The sequence below is a fragment of the Dermacentor albipictus genome, chromosome 1 (genome assembly GCF_038994185.2).
Source record: "Dermacentor albipictus isolate Rhodes 1998 colony chromosome 1, USDA_Dalb.pri_finalv2, whole genome shotgun sequence".
In the NCBI taxonomy this organism is placed as follows: domain Eukaryota; kingdom Metazoa; phylum Arthropoda; class Arachnida; order Ixodida; family Ixodidae; genus Dermacentor; species Dermacentor albipictus.
Genome location: NC_091821.1, coordinates 189,274,073 through 189,293,158, shown reverse-complemented (window position 1 = coordinate 189,293,158; position 19,086 = coordinate 189,274,073). Strand labels below are relative to the sequence as shown.

The window sequence follows — 19,086 nt, the reverse complement described above, 5'->3', positions numbered from 1 at the left end:
AACTTTGAACCGAGTGGCCAGCGCGGTCGCTGGTTGGACCCCTCGGACGACCGTCGTGTGCTGACTTTGTATTGGGCCGTTTGAGTGACAATGGGCCTCGGGGATTATAAAAGCAGCAACACGACGCTCGAAAACAGGATCTGCCGACCCCACCGGGAGAGAGTATCGCTCCCGACTGGGGTGAGATGTGTAACGCGTTTTCGCCGGACGTCGTCGTGCGAGAACAGTCGCGTTTGTTGTGAGCACTCGGCCCCAGTGCCGACCCGTTCATGTCCTGTATGATAACCTGTATATAATGTATAAAGTCCCTTTTGTTATTCTCATCGACGCCAGGCTCGGAGTCTTCGCTACCAACGCTCTGTCACGAAACGGGTGACGAGCGCTACGGGACCACAAAGCCGTATTCGTGGTGCAGCGGTTGAAGTTCGTAACACTGGTGGCACCGGTTGGATGTCGTAACACTGGTGGCACCGGTTGGAAGTTCGTAACACTGGTGGCACCGGTTGGGGAGTTCATAACACTGGATGGCAGCTACGGGATTGACCGGCATCAGCTACCTCGGCGCGGTGAGTGCCTGAAGTTTACCTCAAACACCAGACTTTCTCTGACACAGGTTATAGTAGCTTAGGGAAGGATTTGGTGTTGCATTGTGATAACCTTGTGTGTTTCAAGCCTAGTAAGAGTGTTTTGAAATCCAGGGGATGCTGAGGGGGTAAACAGGGCAGTGTGTGAAATACTTGCATATGTCTTACTAGTAGTGTTATAGTAGCGTACGGCAGGTATTTTCAAAAAGGGTAAACAGCAGGAGGACAGTGTGAACGATGGAGAAGTACAAGGTGAAGGAACTTCTCGAAATTTGTGAGGAGTTGGGCATTGAGTTGGGCTCAACCAAAAGAAAGAATGCGATCCTTGAGGTCATGAGGACCGGGGACGTAACGGCTGAGGAAGCCGCTGAGGCCTTGGCGGGTATCAATGAACGTCGGGAAAGGGAGGAGAAGGAACGTTGCGAGCAGGAAAGGAGAGAACAGCAACGTCGCGAGGAGGAAAAGGAGGAAAGGAGAGAACAGCAACGTCGCGAGGAGGAAAAGGAGGAAAGGAGAGAACAGCAACGTCGCGAGGAGGAAAAGGAGGAAAGGAGAGAACAGCAACGTCGCGAGGAGGAAAAGAGGGAGAAGGAACGTTGCATGGAGGAAAGGAGAGAGATTCGTGAGCACGAGCTTAAAATGAAAGAGTTGGAGACCCGAAATAGCTCGCCAGCGCCTAGTCTCACTTCTAATGTTCCCAGAATACGCGATCAACTTCCACCCTTTGTCGTGGGAGAGGATATGGCCAAATACCTCGTGAAATTTGAGCACGTGTGTGAACGGAATAGCATTGAGCGATCCCTTTGGGCACAGAATCTGTTAGCGTTGCTTCCTGGGGAGGCATCAGACGTAATAACTTGCTTATCGAAAGAGGCGTTTGAGAGCTACAGTGATGTGAAGGAAGCGCTACTGCGGAAGTACAAATTGTCGCCCGAAGCTTTCCGGCAGAGGTTCCGGTATGCAAAAAAGGGTAAGGAGTCGAATGTTGACTTCGCGTTTCGTCTAAAAGCCGACCTGGTGGAATGGCTGAAGGGCGAAGAGGTTTACGACGACCGCGACAAAATTGTCGAATGCATCGCGTTGGAGCAGTTCTACCGTTGCATTGATGAGGATGTCCGGCTCTGGCTGCAAGATAGGCTAAAGGAGGTTAAGCTAAACAAGGCAGCAGAGTTAGCGGAAGAGTATTACACCCGCCGCAGCTTGCACAGCAAGGCAGTGCGCATAGAAAAAGCAGATAGAAGAGATGGGTTTTACGGGAAGCCCGACGAACGGAAGGAAATCACGCGTCGCGAGTTTCGGGACGACGAGTCCCTTCCCAAAGAAACTGTAAGGGATGGACAGAATGCATCTCAGAATGATGACGATGGTCCGAAACAGCGAAACGAAATGACGCGTTCCTTTGAAAAACGGAAACCGTTAACCTGCTACAATTGCAAAAAGCAAGGGCACATCGCTGCAAGCTGCCCAGAGAGAATTGCTTTTGCAACGATACAGGAAACTAACAAAAACATACGTCTATTGGAGCCCTATGTGCAGGAAATTAAGGTAAACGGCAAGAAGTGCCGAGCACTGCGGGACTCTGCAGCAACTATGGACGTTGTTCACCCGTCTTTCGTCTCCTCGAGTGATTTTACGGGAGAGTGCGTTAGGATACGGCAAGTGGCCGAGAAGGAGAGTGTCTGTTTACCGATCGCAACGGTTAGCATTGAAGGAGAATTTGGGAAACTTAACACCGAAGCCGCTGTGACAGCCGCCCTCCCGGAGCAATTTTCCTACCTCTTCTCAAATAGCTCGGAGCAGCTGCTGAGGGATCAGGGCAAATCATTCTTTGCCGACGTGGCGTACATGGCCCCCACGCGATCCAAAGCGCGCCCGCTGTCGAGGGAACTTGACTTAGCGTCGGGAAGCGAAAGGCGGTGCGGCACACGGACCGATCACGGTAACTTGAGTGGCGAGCAGTCACGGGAGAGGCAGAGCTCGGAGGCTGGCCTAGACGAGCGGGTCCTGGAAGTGAGTGGGAGTGACGCGTGCAGTGCTAGCCGCGATATAGACTCGACGCCGCAATTAGGCGACGCGGGCTCCGCACTCGCTCCGGTTTCCGCCAGCCGGCAGGAGCAGGCTGCAGTTGAAAGAAAAAGTCTGATTCGCGAGCAACAGGAAGCTTGTTCATTAGCCGATCTGAGGAAGAGCGTCAAACGGGGAGTGGAAAAAAAGGGGGTTTCATTTGGCAAGGAACCTGGCTTATTGTACCGCCGCTACACGGATAAGCAGGGTCGCAAATATAAGCAGCTTCAGATTCCGCGAAAATATCGCCGGGAAAAATGAATGACCTCATTTGCTTCCTCAGAAGTATGTTTTCGGTCCAAAGCGATTTCAAGGGGACCATTCTATTTGTAATTATTATTGCTGATTAATAATTGTTTCTATTTTAGTGTGTTGTTAATTTGAAAACTGATTGTTTGAGCCTTGTGTGCTAGATCGTACACCTGCCTCTTGTTGCAGCGGGAGCAAAAGGGGATAGCGATTAATTAGGTTGATTTGAATTATGGCCTTGTCTGGTGTTTGACGGGAGACAGAGGGCACTTGTTCGTGTTGGGTGTTGCCTTTTGCCGGTCGGTTTTGCAAGCTGCAGAACGACCAAGCGGGACCAGTGGCGAGAAGCAAGGTCTTAGGAACGACCCGAGCGGAGCTGGTCAAGGTGCCTTGGCGACGACGTGGTGAGCAGAGCTCCTGTCCTGGCGAGTCGGACCTGGGCACGTGATGTTACCTGGCGTCCCGACACTGGACGTGAACTTGGACGAGCCTGACGAACGTGCGCGCCTGGCATCCGAGCCACGTGGAGGCAGCTCGTCTTCCCGGCGCCTTATCTGAGGGCGGGGATGCTGTTGTGCCATTACCACAAGCCCGGATTCCGAATCTGCAAGATGCGGAATCTATCCTGCGAGCGCCATAATTCTCCCTTCACAAGTCAAGATGCTGCGCCTTCGTGCGGGAGAAGCCTCGGCGGAGCAGCGTGTTTTGACGTGTCCGCGTGTGCCCGACGGCCCGGCGCCGCACCTCCCTTGCCTGGAGGTCACCGCGCGCGCGAACTTTGAACCGAGTGGCCAGCGCGGTCGCTGGTTGGACCCCTCGGACGACCGTCGTGTGCTGACTTTGTATTGGGCCGTTTGAGTGACAATGGGCCTCGGGGATTATAAAAGCAGCAACACGACGCTCGAAAACAGGATCTGCCGACCCCACCGGGAGAGAGTATCGCTCCCGACTGGGGTGAGATGTGTAACGCGTTTTCGCCGGACGTCGTCGTGCGAGAACAGTCGCGTTTGTTGTGAGCACTCGGCCCCAGTGCCGACCCGTTCATGTCCTGTATGATAACCTGTATATAATGTATAAAGTCCCTTTTGTTATTCTCATCGACGCCAGGCTCGGAGTCTTCGCTACCAACGCTCTGTCACGAAACGGGTGACGAGCGCTACGGGACCACAAAGCCGTATTCGTGGTGCAGCGGTTGAAGTTCGTAACACTGGTGGCACCGGTTGGATGTCGTAACACTGGTGGCACCGGTTGGAAGTTCGTAACACTGGTGGCACCGGTTGGGGAGTTCATAACAGCGCCTCTCGGCTGCGCACCTTGGCCGTAGCGAAAGGTGCACTCACTTGTCGGCGGCGTGCGTCAGACAGACCGAGAGCGCTTCTTGGAAAATTACTGGTCGCCGCTAGACAAGTGCCGCTTTCTTCTTCTGCAGCACCACCTTCGTGGCTCCGTGCATGCGCGGCACCCCTTCCAATCCACCGACCGTCTGTCAGTACTCTCATGAAACTACTAATAACTCACTTAGTTCGCAGATGCCTTATTCCAACGGCAGTCAAACGGCATAGCCCTAAACCTCGGTTCACTAGGGAAGATATTGCACTCGCGTCTGCAAAGCGCGTCGACTATTCTGCTCGTTTATTATTCCTTGCGCTATATAATGGAAGGCACTAACAGGGACGAAACGAACACTGGTTGTAAAGAGGATAGGAAGTGACACGGGGGAGAACCAGTGTTCGTTTCGTCCCTGTTAGTGTCTTCCAGCACATAGCGCAAAGAAAAATGAATGCACATCAACTAGCCCAATTCTTGGCTCTTCTAAGTGTTATTCTGCTCGTTCTTACACCGAGTACAACTGTGAAAGCTAGAACTGTCTTCCATGATGAAATCGCCGCCATGTCGGAGAGTCCCTGCGACCGCTCTAATTAAAAAAGGCCTTCAGGCTATGAACTGGTGCTGCCAAGTGCTTGTTTTAGTCCCGTCTTGCGGGAAGTCGTGCTCTGGCCACGAAGTATTGCATCGCGCAGCTTTATGTTTGGCGTATTGAATAATAATTACCGCATCGCCAGTGTTAGCTGACTAGACAGAGGAAGACAGTCAAGCAGCTCACAAGAGAGAGTGAAACCACGCAACACAACATAGCCCGAATGAATGGTTCACCGAAAAAGATGCGCTGAAGAGACGCTGCTTGCAGTTAGGCCGACAAAGAAAGAATTGCCGAGCCCTTGAATCTCTTTGTGTCCCAAACGCTGAGCAGCATCGCGGGTCACCGTGGACAAAGAGGCACGTTTTGCGAAGGACCGCGATTTTCGAGACAGTGGCCAGAGGTACGCACGCGACGCCGCGCTCGGCAGGCCGCAAGGGCGAAGAGGTGCTGCGCCCTATCTGTCCACTGCATCTGGCCGCGACCTCCCTGGCGCGGCGTCCGTGGAGGGAAAGGGGGGGTGCCCAGAGACGACCCCCGTGCGCGCATGGTGAGCGCGCGCGTGCGTGGCACCGAGCCGGCCACGCGGGCGACACTTGTGACCTCTCCCTTCCCTCCACCCCCCCTCCATCGCAATCTGCGGCGGACGCGCCCAGCAGAGACCACCTCCGCTGAGAAGCTCCAGCAGTGGAGGAGCACACGAAGCAAGAGACAGTGCAAAAACAAAGTCGTAAAAGTGCCCACGCGCGGTGGGCTCTCGCTTTCGCTGCAGGCCCGACTCAGGGCGGCCGCCCTGTGGCTGCCGGACACGGGCCAGCAGCGCAATCTCTCCATCCGAAGAGATGCCGATAAGGTGCCAAAGCGCTGACTGAATGGACCGCTGCGCTGGCTCGTCTACTGCGGATGCGGTTTTTCACGTTCCTCGTCACTAGTCGAGTTTGTTTTTAGCAGGCGCGCACTCGACTTGAGTACCTTCCGCGAGATTACACTCTAACGCGCCCACCTTTTTTCCCCCGGTGATTCGGTAGCTTGGAATTTTGTGTCGAGCGTTTTGTTTCCTGGGGGCTTGTACTTGATTTGCGCGTCACTTGCAAGTCGCCTCCCATATCTCTTTTTCTCTCTCCTCTTAGAAGCATTTGCACAGGCAAACACACTGACAGATGCGACGAGATATTTAAGACACGCACAAATCATGCTTGGGATGCCAGTTAGGACTTCCTCCGTGTGCCTGATGTGTGAAAGCGCAGGTGCCTTAAGGATACGCGCATGGTTCGAAAGTCTCCAAGGACAGCAGGAGAGCGCGCAGTGATTCGCAGAGAGACAGCTTTAGTACGATTACAGGACTGTACAAGTGCGCTATTTGCACTGGATGCAACAGATATGTTAGCGTTATTGTGGTGCAGTAACTTCAGCTTGAATATAAAGTCTATGATCACTCTCAAGAACGGACAGTGAATAAATAGAAGCATGGTAGGATGTCGATTTCAAGTATAAATATTTCTCTTTTTTTTTTTGCTTCATTACAAACTCTAACTTTCTCAGAATACCGTTTGCACAGTATTTCTGCTCGACCATCTCATTAAGCGAGTATACCGGCAGTGTTCATTCTGGAGGACGACGTGGTGTAAAGCGCTGGGTATTGTGGCAGCTGTAAGCGGTTCGATAAGAGCAAAATCGAACCCGAGTAGTCACTGCAACGTATAGCGTGTCTAGATGCCGGCTTACTTCAGGGCGGAGTCAAAAATTGAATTTTCTAAATAAAATAAGTTTTCTAATCAACTCCTTCTATAGGATAGAAAACTCGCTTTTCTTTGCTTTTCGTTTTGCTCGAGAAAAACGAGAGCTGCGATTATGTTTGATTACTTTACGATCCTTTTGGGAGTCGCAGTTCGCGCTGATAAACTTTACACTAAAAAAAAAAAAGTCCAACTCGAAGTAACTTTTTTGTATGCTTTGCGAGAGGAACTGGTGCACGTCCAGTTCTCGGTCACCGGATCTTGGGGACCTTATCTGCTGTCGGGGGTTTGCAGCGAGCACTTTTATGGAAAACCAGCTTGGCGCGCGTTGTCTCTCATTTAATGGCGCTCACGTAGGCAGCTCACGCGACTTTTCCAAGCCGGCGAGTGGCCCATATTCATTCATGAGGTTTCCGCTAGTGCCACCGTTGGGCCCCACGGAATGCCACGGGCGCAGCCGTGCCACAAAGGGCTCGCGCACCGTGATCCGGCGATGAAGACGTCCGGACCTGTTGCGGAGTCGGCGCAGGCACCGCGACGGGGGGGTTTCGAGGAATCCGGCCTGGATGGCCCTTTGTGCGCAGGGTCACCCAGCGGCCCGCTCTATTGAGTTGTCAGCTCGGATGAGCAAGCGGCCGAGCAAGCGGGCGCCGCAAGGAAGGGGGAGGGGCACTGGCGCCCAACTGGGTGGAGCACACACGCGGCGCTTGATTTAGACAAGGCTCGCGAAACGGCGCTTTCTCGCCCTCTCCGTGACGGAAGGAAGGGCCACCTTGGGTCCCGAAAATCCGGCACCGACCGATGGGGCTGACAAAACGGCCCCGCCAGACGCCGACGAGTTCTGGGAAGAGAGCCCCTGGCGAGGGCAGCAGTGCTCGAGGTTTATTTTTCCCGATCGCGGGTGGGTGGCGGAGGGGTCACGGTTGGGGGAGGCGGCTTTATGGAGCGCCGTTGCTGCGGTCCCCGGCTGCCATTGTGCGGACTTCCTCCTTTTCCGACGCCGGTTATTAAACGCGCGGGCGCGGCGCGACCCCCCGTGGAGCACGTCTGGGCTGCGCTCAGCGGGCGGCCATGCACGCCCTTGCGTCGTCGTGGCAAGGGTTCGTCCGCACAGGGTGCGCGTAATTGGGTGCGGAGGACTCTCGTATGCCTTGCACATGAACATCGAGACATGTGCGGCATGTGTTAGTTATTGTTCGCTTCCTTGCTGCATGTCATAGCCCGACGCGTTCCGCAACGTGCCCTTGAACTTGTCCGAGAGCGACACCCGCTCTGTTTCACTCGCGGCGTTATTGAAGCGCTACTTGCCTAAGTGCTACTCGTGAAGATGAGCTTTGTGCGAAGGCGGCAGACACGTGCTGTCGCGCCGGGCGTGTCCGCGGTTTCTGAGCGCGCGCCTGTCTTGTCCCCAGGGGCAGCCCCGGGCGCAGGCACGCCCTCGTCGTGGCGCTCTTCGTCCGGCAGCCCCGAGGACGAGCTGACGTCGGCGTCACTGTCGCCCCCTCCCTCGCTGCTGGCCGGCGGCCCGGCGTCGGCCTCCTGCTCCGACTCCGAGCTGTCCTTCACCATCGGCGTCACAGAGGCGACGCCCTACGCCTGCCACTTCTGCGACAAGGCCTTCCCCAGGCTCAGCTACCTCAAGCGACACGAACAGGTACGCCAAACCGTGGTGCCAAATCGCACATCCTGCCCGTGCGCGATCGGGCTGCGTTCGCTGCGCGCGTATACGCTATGCTCGTTGAATGTCGCCCGAATATGCTATAACAGGCAAGCCACGCTTACGATGCTCGCTTCCCTCTCTCGCCAAACAGCCAGCAATGCTCTCCCTGAACTTCTGCCCCGCTTGCTGGCTTCGCTCTGCTCGCGCTGTGCAGCCGCGCACCAACAACGCCCGCTTTTATTAGCTATTTGCCTCGGCAATTCCTGGCACAGTGCGCGAGGTATACGTACCGAGGTCCACGGCCTTTTCGTGGGTGCTGCCGAGGACTTGTCCTTTCTGCCCTTCGTTGACAATTGCCGAGGCCCGCACGCCACAACACGGGTCGCTCGGGAGAGTGGCCAGCCTATAAAAAAGGCTATAAATCTTTGACGAGAGGGGCCGTCCCGCTCAGCGCCGCCAGCAGCGGCGAGACATAAAGCGGCTCCCCGCATTGCAGCGTGCCGTGCGCGAGGAGATGCTGACCAGACCCCGCTCCCCCGAGAGCAAGATCGAGTCCCTGCCCGCAATGCGGTTACCCGATCCACATTAACGTGCTTACGCCTAATCCAGGACCCGCGAATATCATGGCCGCTAGACCTGGCGCCGCACAACGGCCGAGGGAAGAAAAACGAAAGCGCCGAGAATGGCGCGGAGGTGCGACAACGCAATTTAGATCATCTAATTTGAGGCATCCCTGGCTTGGCCTTGCGGCCGGCCAAAGTGGATTAGCGCCGGCCGGTTACCTCTGGGGCAGTACTCGCTGTCCCGCTACGGCGTCCCATTCGGCCTGTTTATCTGGTTGGCCCGCTAATGTGCGCCAACTTGCCGTCAATCGTGACTGCCTACCGCTGATGCGGATCGGAGGATGCCTTCTGCACTGCGGCCACCGCTGCCTTTGATCTGGCCATCTAGAGAAGCGCACATGTCCACTTACGGGCTTACGCGTGTGCAAATGAGCTTTTGTGCAAGGACGCCTGCGTGTTGCAAGCGAGGACTAACTAGCGCTGCCATTGTCTGCTCGGTCGGCGAAGCACATCCTTCCGCGCTAATGGACAGAGCGCAATCCCGGGGCTGCATAGGCGACTTTTTGTCTTCACAAACCAGGTCTTCACACTCTAATACGCCAAGTGCAGATGCTTGCACACATTTGTGATACTTTGGCACTCACGTTTTAACACGGCATGTTTTCTTATCTCTCTCATGAAAGAGTCGGCTAAGAATTGGGGAACGTTGAAGAAATGCGAAACTGTTAGTAATTGGTTGGCAACCAGAACGCTCGCCCAAGAGCTGGAAATTTTACCGTCACCAATATTTAGCGGTGGTTTCACGTGCCTGAAAAATCTCGACAAATCGTAAATTATGATGGCGGGATGAAAACGCTTACATGGTCAGTCCTCGTGTCTGGTAAACTTCTGTGCTCGAAAATGATCGAATTTTTTTTTTCTCGAAATACACTATACCTCGACGACATTACCAAACCGATGAATATATGCCGCAAACAACCGCGGGGACGCAATAGATAAATATTTCGACTAATTTTTGCTGCTCAGAGGCGCCGTGACTAAAGGCTCTTGATCGGTTCGAGCAACCTGAATCTTTCTGATATAGTGCATGGCGGCGTTGGCACTCATGTATACTCGACTGCCGTAGTTAAGCTCACAAATTTCTTTTATGCGTTGCATATTGCAACCACTCAGTTCAGCCCTTGGGCGCGGCCGGGCAGCCACCATTGACCTTTAGCGCAACCACGTGACGTGACGTCACGACAGCCGGAGGAAAAGCTGGGCCCCAACTCGCGCAATGTGCAACGCATTCTTGGCTTAACCAAGCTAAGCCTGGCCATTTTTTCATATCTGGGGCCTTTATTATAATTAGCGGTTACCAATTAAAGGCACCAGCATCTCCTAAGCATCACATAAAATAAATCGCTCAGACATGAAGGCTCCGCCTCATACGTATATGTATTATATATGTCCACGCCTGCACGATGCTCTTCGGCGACACACTGTGATGCGGTGACCGTGACGTGTGCGCACTTGTCCGTTGCAGGTGCACAGCGACCGGATGCCGTTTCGGTGCGACTTCTGCCAGCGGCTGTTCAAGCACAAACGCAGTCGCGACCGGCACGTGAAGCTGCACACGGGAGACCGCAAGTACCGGTGCTCGCAGTGCGAGGCGGCCTTCTCGCGCTCCGATCACCTCAAGATCCACATGAAGACTCACGACCACGCCAAGCCCTTTCAGTGCGCCATGTGCAACCGCGGCTACAACACCGCGGCGGCCCTCACCTCGCACATGCAGAATCACCGCAAGAGCGCCGCCGCCGTCAACGGCCTCGAGCCGTCGGCCGCGCTCTCCCGGCCCGGCTCGAGTCTGGCGTCGGCTAACGGAGCGGCGACGCTCGCTGCAGCAGGCAACCCCGCTGACAATGGATCGGTGAGTGTTCATTGTGCCCGCATTTTGTTCTTTTTTTCCGAATACATTTCTTCCAGGTGAATTTGCGCCAACTTTCTTGGCGGTTAATTTCTCGCAATTTAGGTGTCTATCTAGTCTACTAATCCTGTTGGCACTAAATCGACTGTAAGCTGCAGATCCACGCTCTTCAGCACTGTATAGTTGCATCGAATGTGCAGAATAACAACATTTTAGAGAAACAGTCTAGCAAAGGTATAGCACCATATATGGCGATGTGTCTGTGCAGTAATTGAGAGTCAACGCATTTGAGATTGGAAGACTAAATACATTCAGACCTTATAATACAGGAAAAAGAGAACAGCAGGTATAGATATATAGATAGGACTAGGTCTTACGAGCCACTGTGAAAAGTAACAGAGAGAAAGAAATCATATTTATTAGTTCCATAGGAACTAAATTTCTGAAATGTGCTGCATGCCACGACGCCGTCCGTGCATTCACTCTGCCTCATTGCTTGGGCGCCAGAATAGCGCGTGACCTCTCCAGGCGCCTTGCATAATTGGACCAGTTCACGTAGGCTAGCTGCGGCGCGCCGATTTTTGCTATCTAGTAAATTTACTTTCACTAATCCTCTTCGGTTAAAACCGAATTCTGGGGAAAATATTCGGCGTAGCTCTTTCGGTTTCCCCTGGCTTGAACCGAAAATGATGAACACTAGTTATGACCCTATTGGAGCCTGCCCTTGCGACCACCGACAGCGTTCTCCCAGTCCTGTCGCATGCTTGTACGACACATTTTACCTGACACACGCGCGCAAGATGTTATGCGCATGCCGTCGAGGAGCTCACGAAGCCAGTGTGCTGGTGACTGCTCTCCGCACCAAAAAAATTATATAGATACCACTACTTCTACTACTCCTGCTAGCAGTACAAGGAATAGTAGTAGTGAGACGCTCACCAAATGGGGAATCGCATGTCGCATGTGCAACGCCGCTGCATGCACAGTATATGGAATGCTCTCACGAGGTAACGCTTAAAATGCGTACATTTTAACACGTTGCCACGGCCTCCATCGGCCTTTCCCTTATAGGAATAGTGAACGAGCAAGTGGACGCATTCATGTTAGCAGCTCTTACGAGCGTCAAAACGTATTTTATGTGTGTGTGCTCTTATGCGTTGGCCGGCGCTTATATGCGCCGGCCAATATATATGACAGCGAGAGAGTGATCGCATCGTTGTGTTCCATCACATTATCGCGTTGGATTCTTTACCAAAACCTGAAATGCAAAGAAAAGAAAAATAATACAGATTTACGAAATAGAGTGCGCCCTTCTTGAACAGGTACTTGTTATATATGCGTATACACTTACGAACGACGGCGATGTTGTATGCGCGCACAAGTGTGGCCCTGCTCCATATTACTCTAATATAGATTCCCATCTTGTCGCAGACGTCCATGTCGCGGGACGACAGCTCCTCCTGCTCAACTGACAAACTGAGCCTAACCGGTGGCAGCCCTGGTCCGGGCAGCGTTGAAGTCCAAGCAAACGGATGCAAATCGGTAAGTCCACTCACCATTTGGACTAGCGCCCGGATAGTGCCTGCTATCGCACACCTGTTTGTGACATACATGGGTCTATAGTGCCATCGAACCACCAGTTAGCGCTTACGTCCCCCAACTTCAAACAAAACACAGAAAATTATAAATACTTGTGAAAAAGGCCCTTGTGTAGACTTTTATAAGAATATATCTTTTTATTGTACGTAAATGTGACCTTTGCGAGCGACGACGATATAAGCCGGAGGTTCCTTAGGTATGCTTTGGGTCCACGTGAATTATGCGACTTCCGTGCAAGTAAGCGGCTTTCGAAAATAAAATAACACTGTCAGGTTCTTGAGTTTAACGGATGCCAAAACAAATAACAGTCTACAAGCGGTTGGTCGAACATGTATCTTCGTAACAACTTATCCTCGCTGGCTGGCCTTGCAGTTTTTGCGTTGTAACTTCATAATGCACCAAATAAAACATATGCGCACTCTTTTGTATGCCATATAATCAAGGCGTCAATCTCGCGATGTTCTTAATGCTGTTGCCGTTGTACAGTACTTGCCGCAAGTTTAATTTCAAGTTGATGTCTGCAGTTGGCTGCGTGCACATTGTTTAGCAGTTCCGCCGTATTTTGCACTCACACCGAGGACGTTTTATTAAGACACTATATATTTATTAAGCCACGCGAAATTGGTGTTTTGTCACTGCAAACAGCGGTGTCGGCACATCGCTCGACGTCGAGTCAATCCTTTTATTTAGTAAGCAGACCGGCTTAAGTACTCCACGTGTATTCATACGGGCATCGTCCGAAGCGCGGATGCGCATTCAAAAGAGTACGCAGACAAAAGGCTCTTGTGCTCGTGCTGACTCCATGTTTGTGATCCAGGCACACAGTTCAATTCATGTAATCTATGGGGACTGCCATGGCGTCCGCGCACAGTCTATACGAGGGATTTCGGTGGATGCAGATTCGGATGAAGCCTGAGCCACGCAGATTTGAATGTGGACGTCCTATTCTCCTTCCTTCATCAAAACAGGAAAATCTGTTGTCCATCTATTCCTAGAGAGAAATAAAAAATATAGGAATCCCTATCTAACAGTTGGGTTGTGTTTGACCGGGTGGGGCCATACCGGGAGGGAAGATGGCTTCTATTTGCATGCGACGAGGCACATTGTGTCGCAGGGAGGCAACGTTAAAAAAAAAAAGAAACAGAGAGAGAGACATAGGGGCTGGGGCTTTTCCTTCTGGATCGAAATGAATAGCGGGGGGCATGCAAGGCTCGCGCACATACGACGGCGTGTTTTATACTTGCCGAGTGCGCCCACGTCGAAGGGTATCATTTTATTTATTTGTTGATTTATTTATTTGTACTTGTGTTTTCTTTATATGTTGGAGTAGGGGAAAACAGTGCGCTCGCGCAATGCTTTCGTACCTGGTCACTCGGGGTCGTGGGGATTGTATTCGAACGGCTCCCTTCATATTCCTCCCGGCTCACGTTCGGCATATTCAAAATAGATTACTTGACATCCATAAAGGAGGGCTTGCGACGCGAAAGAGGTGCAATTTCAGTTCTTGCGATGACCTGAATTGGTATCTGCCTTCTCAACTTGCAAAAAAAAGCGCGCGTGTGTTTAGTTTTCGGGTGGCATTTTTTGTCGCTTCACTGCTCGCGATGCTGACGATCTGCGCTTCGTTGCAGATGTCCGAGCGGGCCGGCAGCACGAGTCCCCGCGACGGAGGGGAGCCGCTGGCGTGCGGCTTTTGCAGCCGGCGCGACTTCAGCAGCCTGGAGGCGCTGCAGGCGCACGTGCGCGCCTCCCACGTTCCCTTCTCGGCGGCCTCGCTGGTGGGGCCGTCGCACCAACTGCGGCCGGAGCCCAGCGGCCGCTCGGTGTCCCGCCAGTCGCCGCCGGCCGCCACCACGGCCTCGTCTGTGGTGGACGCGTCGTACGAGTGCGAGTACTGCGGCATGAAGCTACCCAGCGTCCACGCCCTGCAGACTCACACGCTGGCTGCTCACAGCTTCAGCGAGGTGCTGAGCAAGCGCATGTCGGCCATGATGGGGGCCGACTCCGGCGGCGGACCTTTGCTCTGCAGCCAGTGCGGCGCCGCGTCGCCAGACTTCGAGTCGTTCCGGGCGCACCTGGCGTCGCACCTGGAAGGACGCATGTCACGCTGCTGCCCCGAGTGCCGCGCCGAGTTCCCGTCCTCGCAGCAACTCGAGGCGCACGTTGCCGCGCACTTCCTGGCCACGTCGGTCGAGTACGGCTGCCAGGCGTGCCTAAAGCTCTTCGCGCGGCCTGACGAGCTACAGAAGCACCTGCTTGACGTTCATGCCCACCACCTTTACCGCTGTGCGCTCTGCCGGGACGTGTTCGACTCCAAAGTTGGAGTCCAGGTTCACTTCGCCGTCAAGCACAGCAACGAGTGCCAAGTATTCAAGTGTAGCGCTTGCAACGCCGCCTACCGGTCTGAGCCAGAATTCGCTCTTCACGTTCAAGTCACGCACTTAGCTAAGGCTGCGCCCTACCGGTGCCTGTTGTGTGACCAGACATTTGCTAGCGAGCCCCTGCTCCAAAGCCACCTGGACACGCACGGCAAACAATTCGCGTGTGCCCTGTGCAGTCAAGCCTTTCACGTAGAATTCCTGCTCGAGAAGCACATGCAGGCTTGTCACGCGGCCGACCTCACCTTGCACCCGGACGGTGTGCAGAACCTGAGCGTCAAGTCGAGGATCAAGGACATTAAGTGCGAAATCTGCGACCAGGCGTTTGGAGCGGACGCCCTGCTGGCGGCGCACCGCAAGCAAGTGCACAACGTACGCTCTTCGTCGCAGAAGTCGGTGAGCCTGCTGTGCGCGTATTGCAACGAACCATGCAAGTCCCGCTCGGACCTGGAGAACCACATGAAGAGTCACACGGCAAGCCCCAGTAAGCACAAGTGCAACATCTGCGATGAGATGTGCCCCTCGGCCACCACGCTCGCCGAGCACAAGCTGACGCACTGCAAGGTCGTCAAGGGCTCCACGTGTGCCGGCTGCCGCGAGGTCCTTCGCTCCGAGGACCAGTTCTTGACGCACGTCAACTCTCACGGTGGTGGTCCCGCCTTGCCGCTACCCTGCGTGGTGTGCCGCCAGACGCTCATGTCTCAGGTGGAACTGCGCATGCACGCGCGCTTTCACGTGGCGCACTGCGACAAGGGCTCGCTGTGCTGCGTCTGCGAGCGACCCCTGGACGCGGCCAGCCGCATCATCACCGGCCGCCAGCAGGAGCGCCAGTCGTTCATGTGCAAGGACTGCTTCCACGCCAAGGGCGTCCAGGACCAGGGCCGCTGCCCCGAGTGCCGCATCAAGTTCGAGTCGCCACTCGAGCTCGAACAGCACGTGCGCAGCAGCCACGGCGGCTGAGTAGTCCCTGTGCACCGTGCGCGGCGACGGCAGTGCACCTCGCAAACAATCAAACGCGCCCGCGGTCTTTCTGTTAACTTATTTCTCTTCCGTGGCGCGCCTCCCGTGTTTTCCCAGCCCTGACTCGAGGCAAATCGCAACACGTCTATACAGAAGTTATACCTCCTAATATATCTCATCATCTTGTCAAAAAAGAAAAAAAAGGGAGCGTGTGTGGTCTTCAGGCTGTTCTTACCCGAGTGCTTCTCCGGTGAAGAATTTCACCCAACCGTGTAAATACAAGTAATTCATATTCATCGCCACGTTTTTGTTCTATGTATTGACATCATAAAGCAGGGTATGAAACTGCATACATTTTAAGCTGCGGTTGTTTTATGCCTTGGTATAATACTCTTCTTGAAGCACCTTTGTAACAGTGAATACACCACAGCCAAATATGAATAGTTTTACTCTTCCCAGTGTTCAATCATCAGTGTTTGTGTTTTCAGAAGCATCCTTATGTTTCTTTACACAACTATATGATATCAATTAGTTTTTTTACGTTTTGCCTGTGTGGTTTACAAGGTTCACGAGGCAAATAAAGTTCGTATTTTTAAGGGAAAACACGCATTTTGGTTTTCATCATTGCGCGAATACGCATGCAATATGGTGTCCTGCCGATAGTTGTGCTTGTACAGGTTCTTTCCGTCACGCTGAACCTGACTGAATGACATGTTAGTATACATATTTATTAAATTTGTACCAATACCTAAAATTGTTTCAAAAAGGAAAATCATCTCCATTTAGCTGAAAGCACGGAACGGAGACTGGAACAGCGTTAATGAGTTGCAATGTAATGGCATGCATACCTCCACTGCCGGCCACTCTTGGAAGACAAAGCATGCCTGCAGCTTACAACGGCTTGACGTAGCACTGACGTGTGTCATATCGAAGCAACCCCTAATGCAGCTGACAACTCCGTTACCAGCTTTCCTTATATGTACTCTTTATTCTGCAAAAATGCGCTTGTATAACGTGCGCCTTGATGTTTAAGAAGAAAAACATGGCGTGAGAGTTGTTGCTACCATGAAAGGTGCGTGGTTCCACAAGCTAGTCGCCACTGCGTAATTAATTGCTTATGAGCTCAGAGTAGGTCACAAGCGTGCAAGCATAGTTAGAGAAATTAGTGAGCTCAGGAGAGAAAAAATAATTAGCCAAGGAAAACCGACAAGATCGGGGGGTATAAAGTAACTAAAAGGACACAGAAACCGGAAACAAAGGCACGCATGCGAGGCACACAAAAAGCGAAGTCTATGTGCGTGCGTGTGTCTGTGTGTGTGTGTGTGTGTGTAATTTTTTGTTACCGTATTTATTTGAGTCTAAGCTGACACTATTTTAAAGAAAAGCGGGACACAAATTACATGGGTTGGCTTAGACTCGAGGATTTGGCTCGTGCGGCAGTCTGCTCGCGTGAAGCGCGCGTCGCCGGAACAGGTGGTAAGCTGGATTGCGACTGTCACCATGCGCACATTTACATAGGAAGCCTATTTCCAACGCGCTGGATGGTACAGAAGACAGCGCATTGAGGGAGGAAGAGAGCGACAAGGAATCCAGTGATCTCGACGTGGATGACGATAATGAGTGACTGGTTGCATGCTGTAAGCTGCAGGAGATTCGCCGCTAGTTTCGCGTGTTCGAAATAAGCATCGTTTGAGACTTCAAAGGGATGGTGTTCACGTATGCTTTATTTTTTTTTGTTCGGCTTACATCGGAGGATTTTTTTTCTTTGACTTTTCGATTTCACGGCGGTGTCGACTTTGAATCGGAGCTGGCTTAGATCACAGTATATATCTAGTTTCTTGCCGTGTAACAGCCGGCACTAAAGATTTGACTCCCACGAAATCGGACAAAATTATGTGCAGGTAAGTGGCAAAGGTAAAGTACTGTTCGCATGCACGTACACTAGAGAGATAATCACTTGATTACAGGAGGCCAATATTCCGTTAGTCATAAAAAACTGTGGGAGCGCTCTTGTGACTTTCTTCATGATAGACGCAAAATCGACGGCGGTATACCCTCTCTATGAGAAGATATAATGCTGGTTAGGTAGTGCTCAAAAGAGGTAGCGAGTCCATGAAAAGACAGTGATAGTGATCCATGCACACTAGCCTCTCTATGAGAAGGTAGTGTGCAACGGACTGGACAAGCAAGAAGAGAAGACAGGGTGCTATCTCGTTCATTGCGTGGGAAGCATCACTATGTCTAATCGATCATAAGAAACCAACAAAGAAAGACACCAAGGACGAGGGAATTAATTGTACTGACTAATTGAAATAAATAAATTATAAATTAATAGAATTGAAAGTGGATGAAAAAACAACTTGCCGCAGGTGGGGAAAGATCCCACATCCTTCGCAAGGGCATCACTGCTTTGCCAACTTGCACAGGGAAGTGAATTGGGCCCGTATTCACAAAAAGCTATTACGCTAAAATTGTTCGTAAGATCAAATTCCAGTCAATCCTGATGCTGGCCATATGATTAGCGATGGCGGCTGACCGATGGGAAAGAGCACTTACGAACGAAACGCTTTGTGAATTCGGCCCCTGGGCCCGTATTCACAAAATCTCCTATGATAAAATTGTTTGTAAGAGCAAATTTCAGGCAATCCTTACGGTACACATATTATTAGCGACGGTGGCCAGTCAAAAGCAAATAGCACTTACGAATGAAAAGCTTTGCAAATTCGGGCCATGCGCTTCTACTGCTGCAGCTATTCGGGCTTTGAAACTTTTGATGGTGAGGGCGACATCGTGATGAAACCCGAGTGATTTGGAGCCCTCCAAATAAAAAAAAAACATTCCAGCAGGAACCAAATCAGGATGGCTGTTTTATCAGTGGATGCAATGCCGCGACACACCGTATTGCCACCGCCGAAGCGCGTCATGTACTGGGCCTGCACTGCCGCCGGGCTCCTCTCTCGCGCTTCCCTATAGCCACCTAGCGGTGCCTCCGCGATGTCCGCGCGTGGCGCGCGTTTGAATGTCTACTTAGGGTGCCTCGATGTAACACAATGTAGCCGCACGCTACATTGACGCACCCTATGTCTACTCAGCCAAGATTGTCTGAACGTATATGACGCGGGTTCTATTCTGCCCAGAATCAGATAAATTTTAAAGGTTTTTTTTTGTCACTGAACACATATCCAGCGGCACGTACTCGTGACCCAAGTTGGCATCAAAAAGGTTCATTGAAGAGCGGAACCTTCCCAGTGACCCAAGCTTCCGCCAAAGAGGTTCATTGAAGAGCGGCGCATAACCAGGTGGCACATGTGGCGTGAAAGAGATACATTGAAAAGCGACCATACCCGGTGACCGAAGTTAATATGACGGTTGGTTTCGAATCAGGTTTACTTAGCAAAGCAGCAAGATGCTCTCTACACATTAGACCATGGAATACCCAGTGCCCTAAGTTGGCATGAAAGATGTT

General features: G+C 52.4%; 1 protein-coding gene across 20 annotated transcripts in view; it reads left to right on the top strand.

The window, feature by feature from the left end:
* Positions 1–16,223, top strand: part of L (zinc finger protein Lobe) — a 287,693-nt gene extending 271,470 nt beyond the window's left edge. For all 20 annotated transcript variants that reach the window (XM_065426791.1, XM_070530685.1, XM_065426792.1 and 17 more), the window contains 4 exons: positions 7,964–8,205; positions 10,300–10,686; positions 12,115–12,225; positions 13,914–16,223. In XM_065426791.1, the coding sequence (XP_065282863.1) occupies positions 7,964–8,205; positions 10,300–10,686; positions 12,115–12,225; positions 13,914–15,620 (2,447 nt within the window). In that variant the 3' untranslated portion in view covers positions 15,621–16,223. The remainder of the gene's footprint in view (positions 1–7,963; positions 8,206–10,299; positions 10,687–12,114; positions 12,226–13,913) is intronic.
* The last annotated feature ends 2,863 nt before the right edge of the window (positions 16,224–19,086 follow it).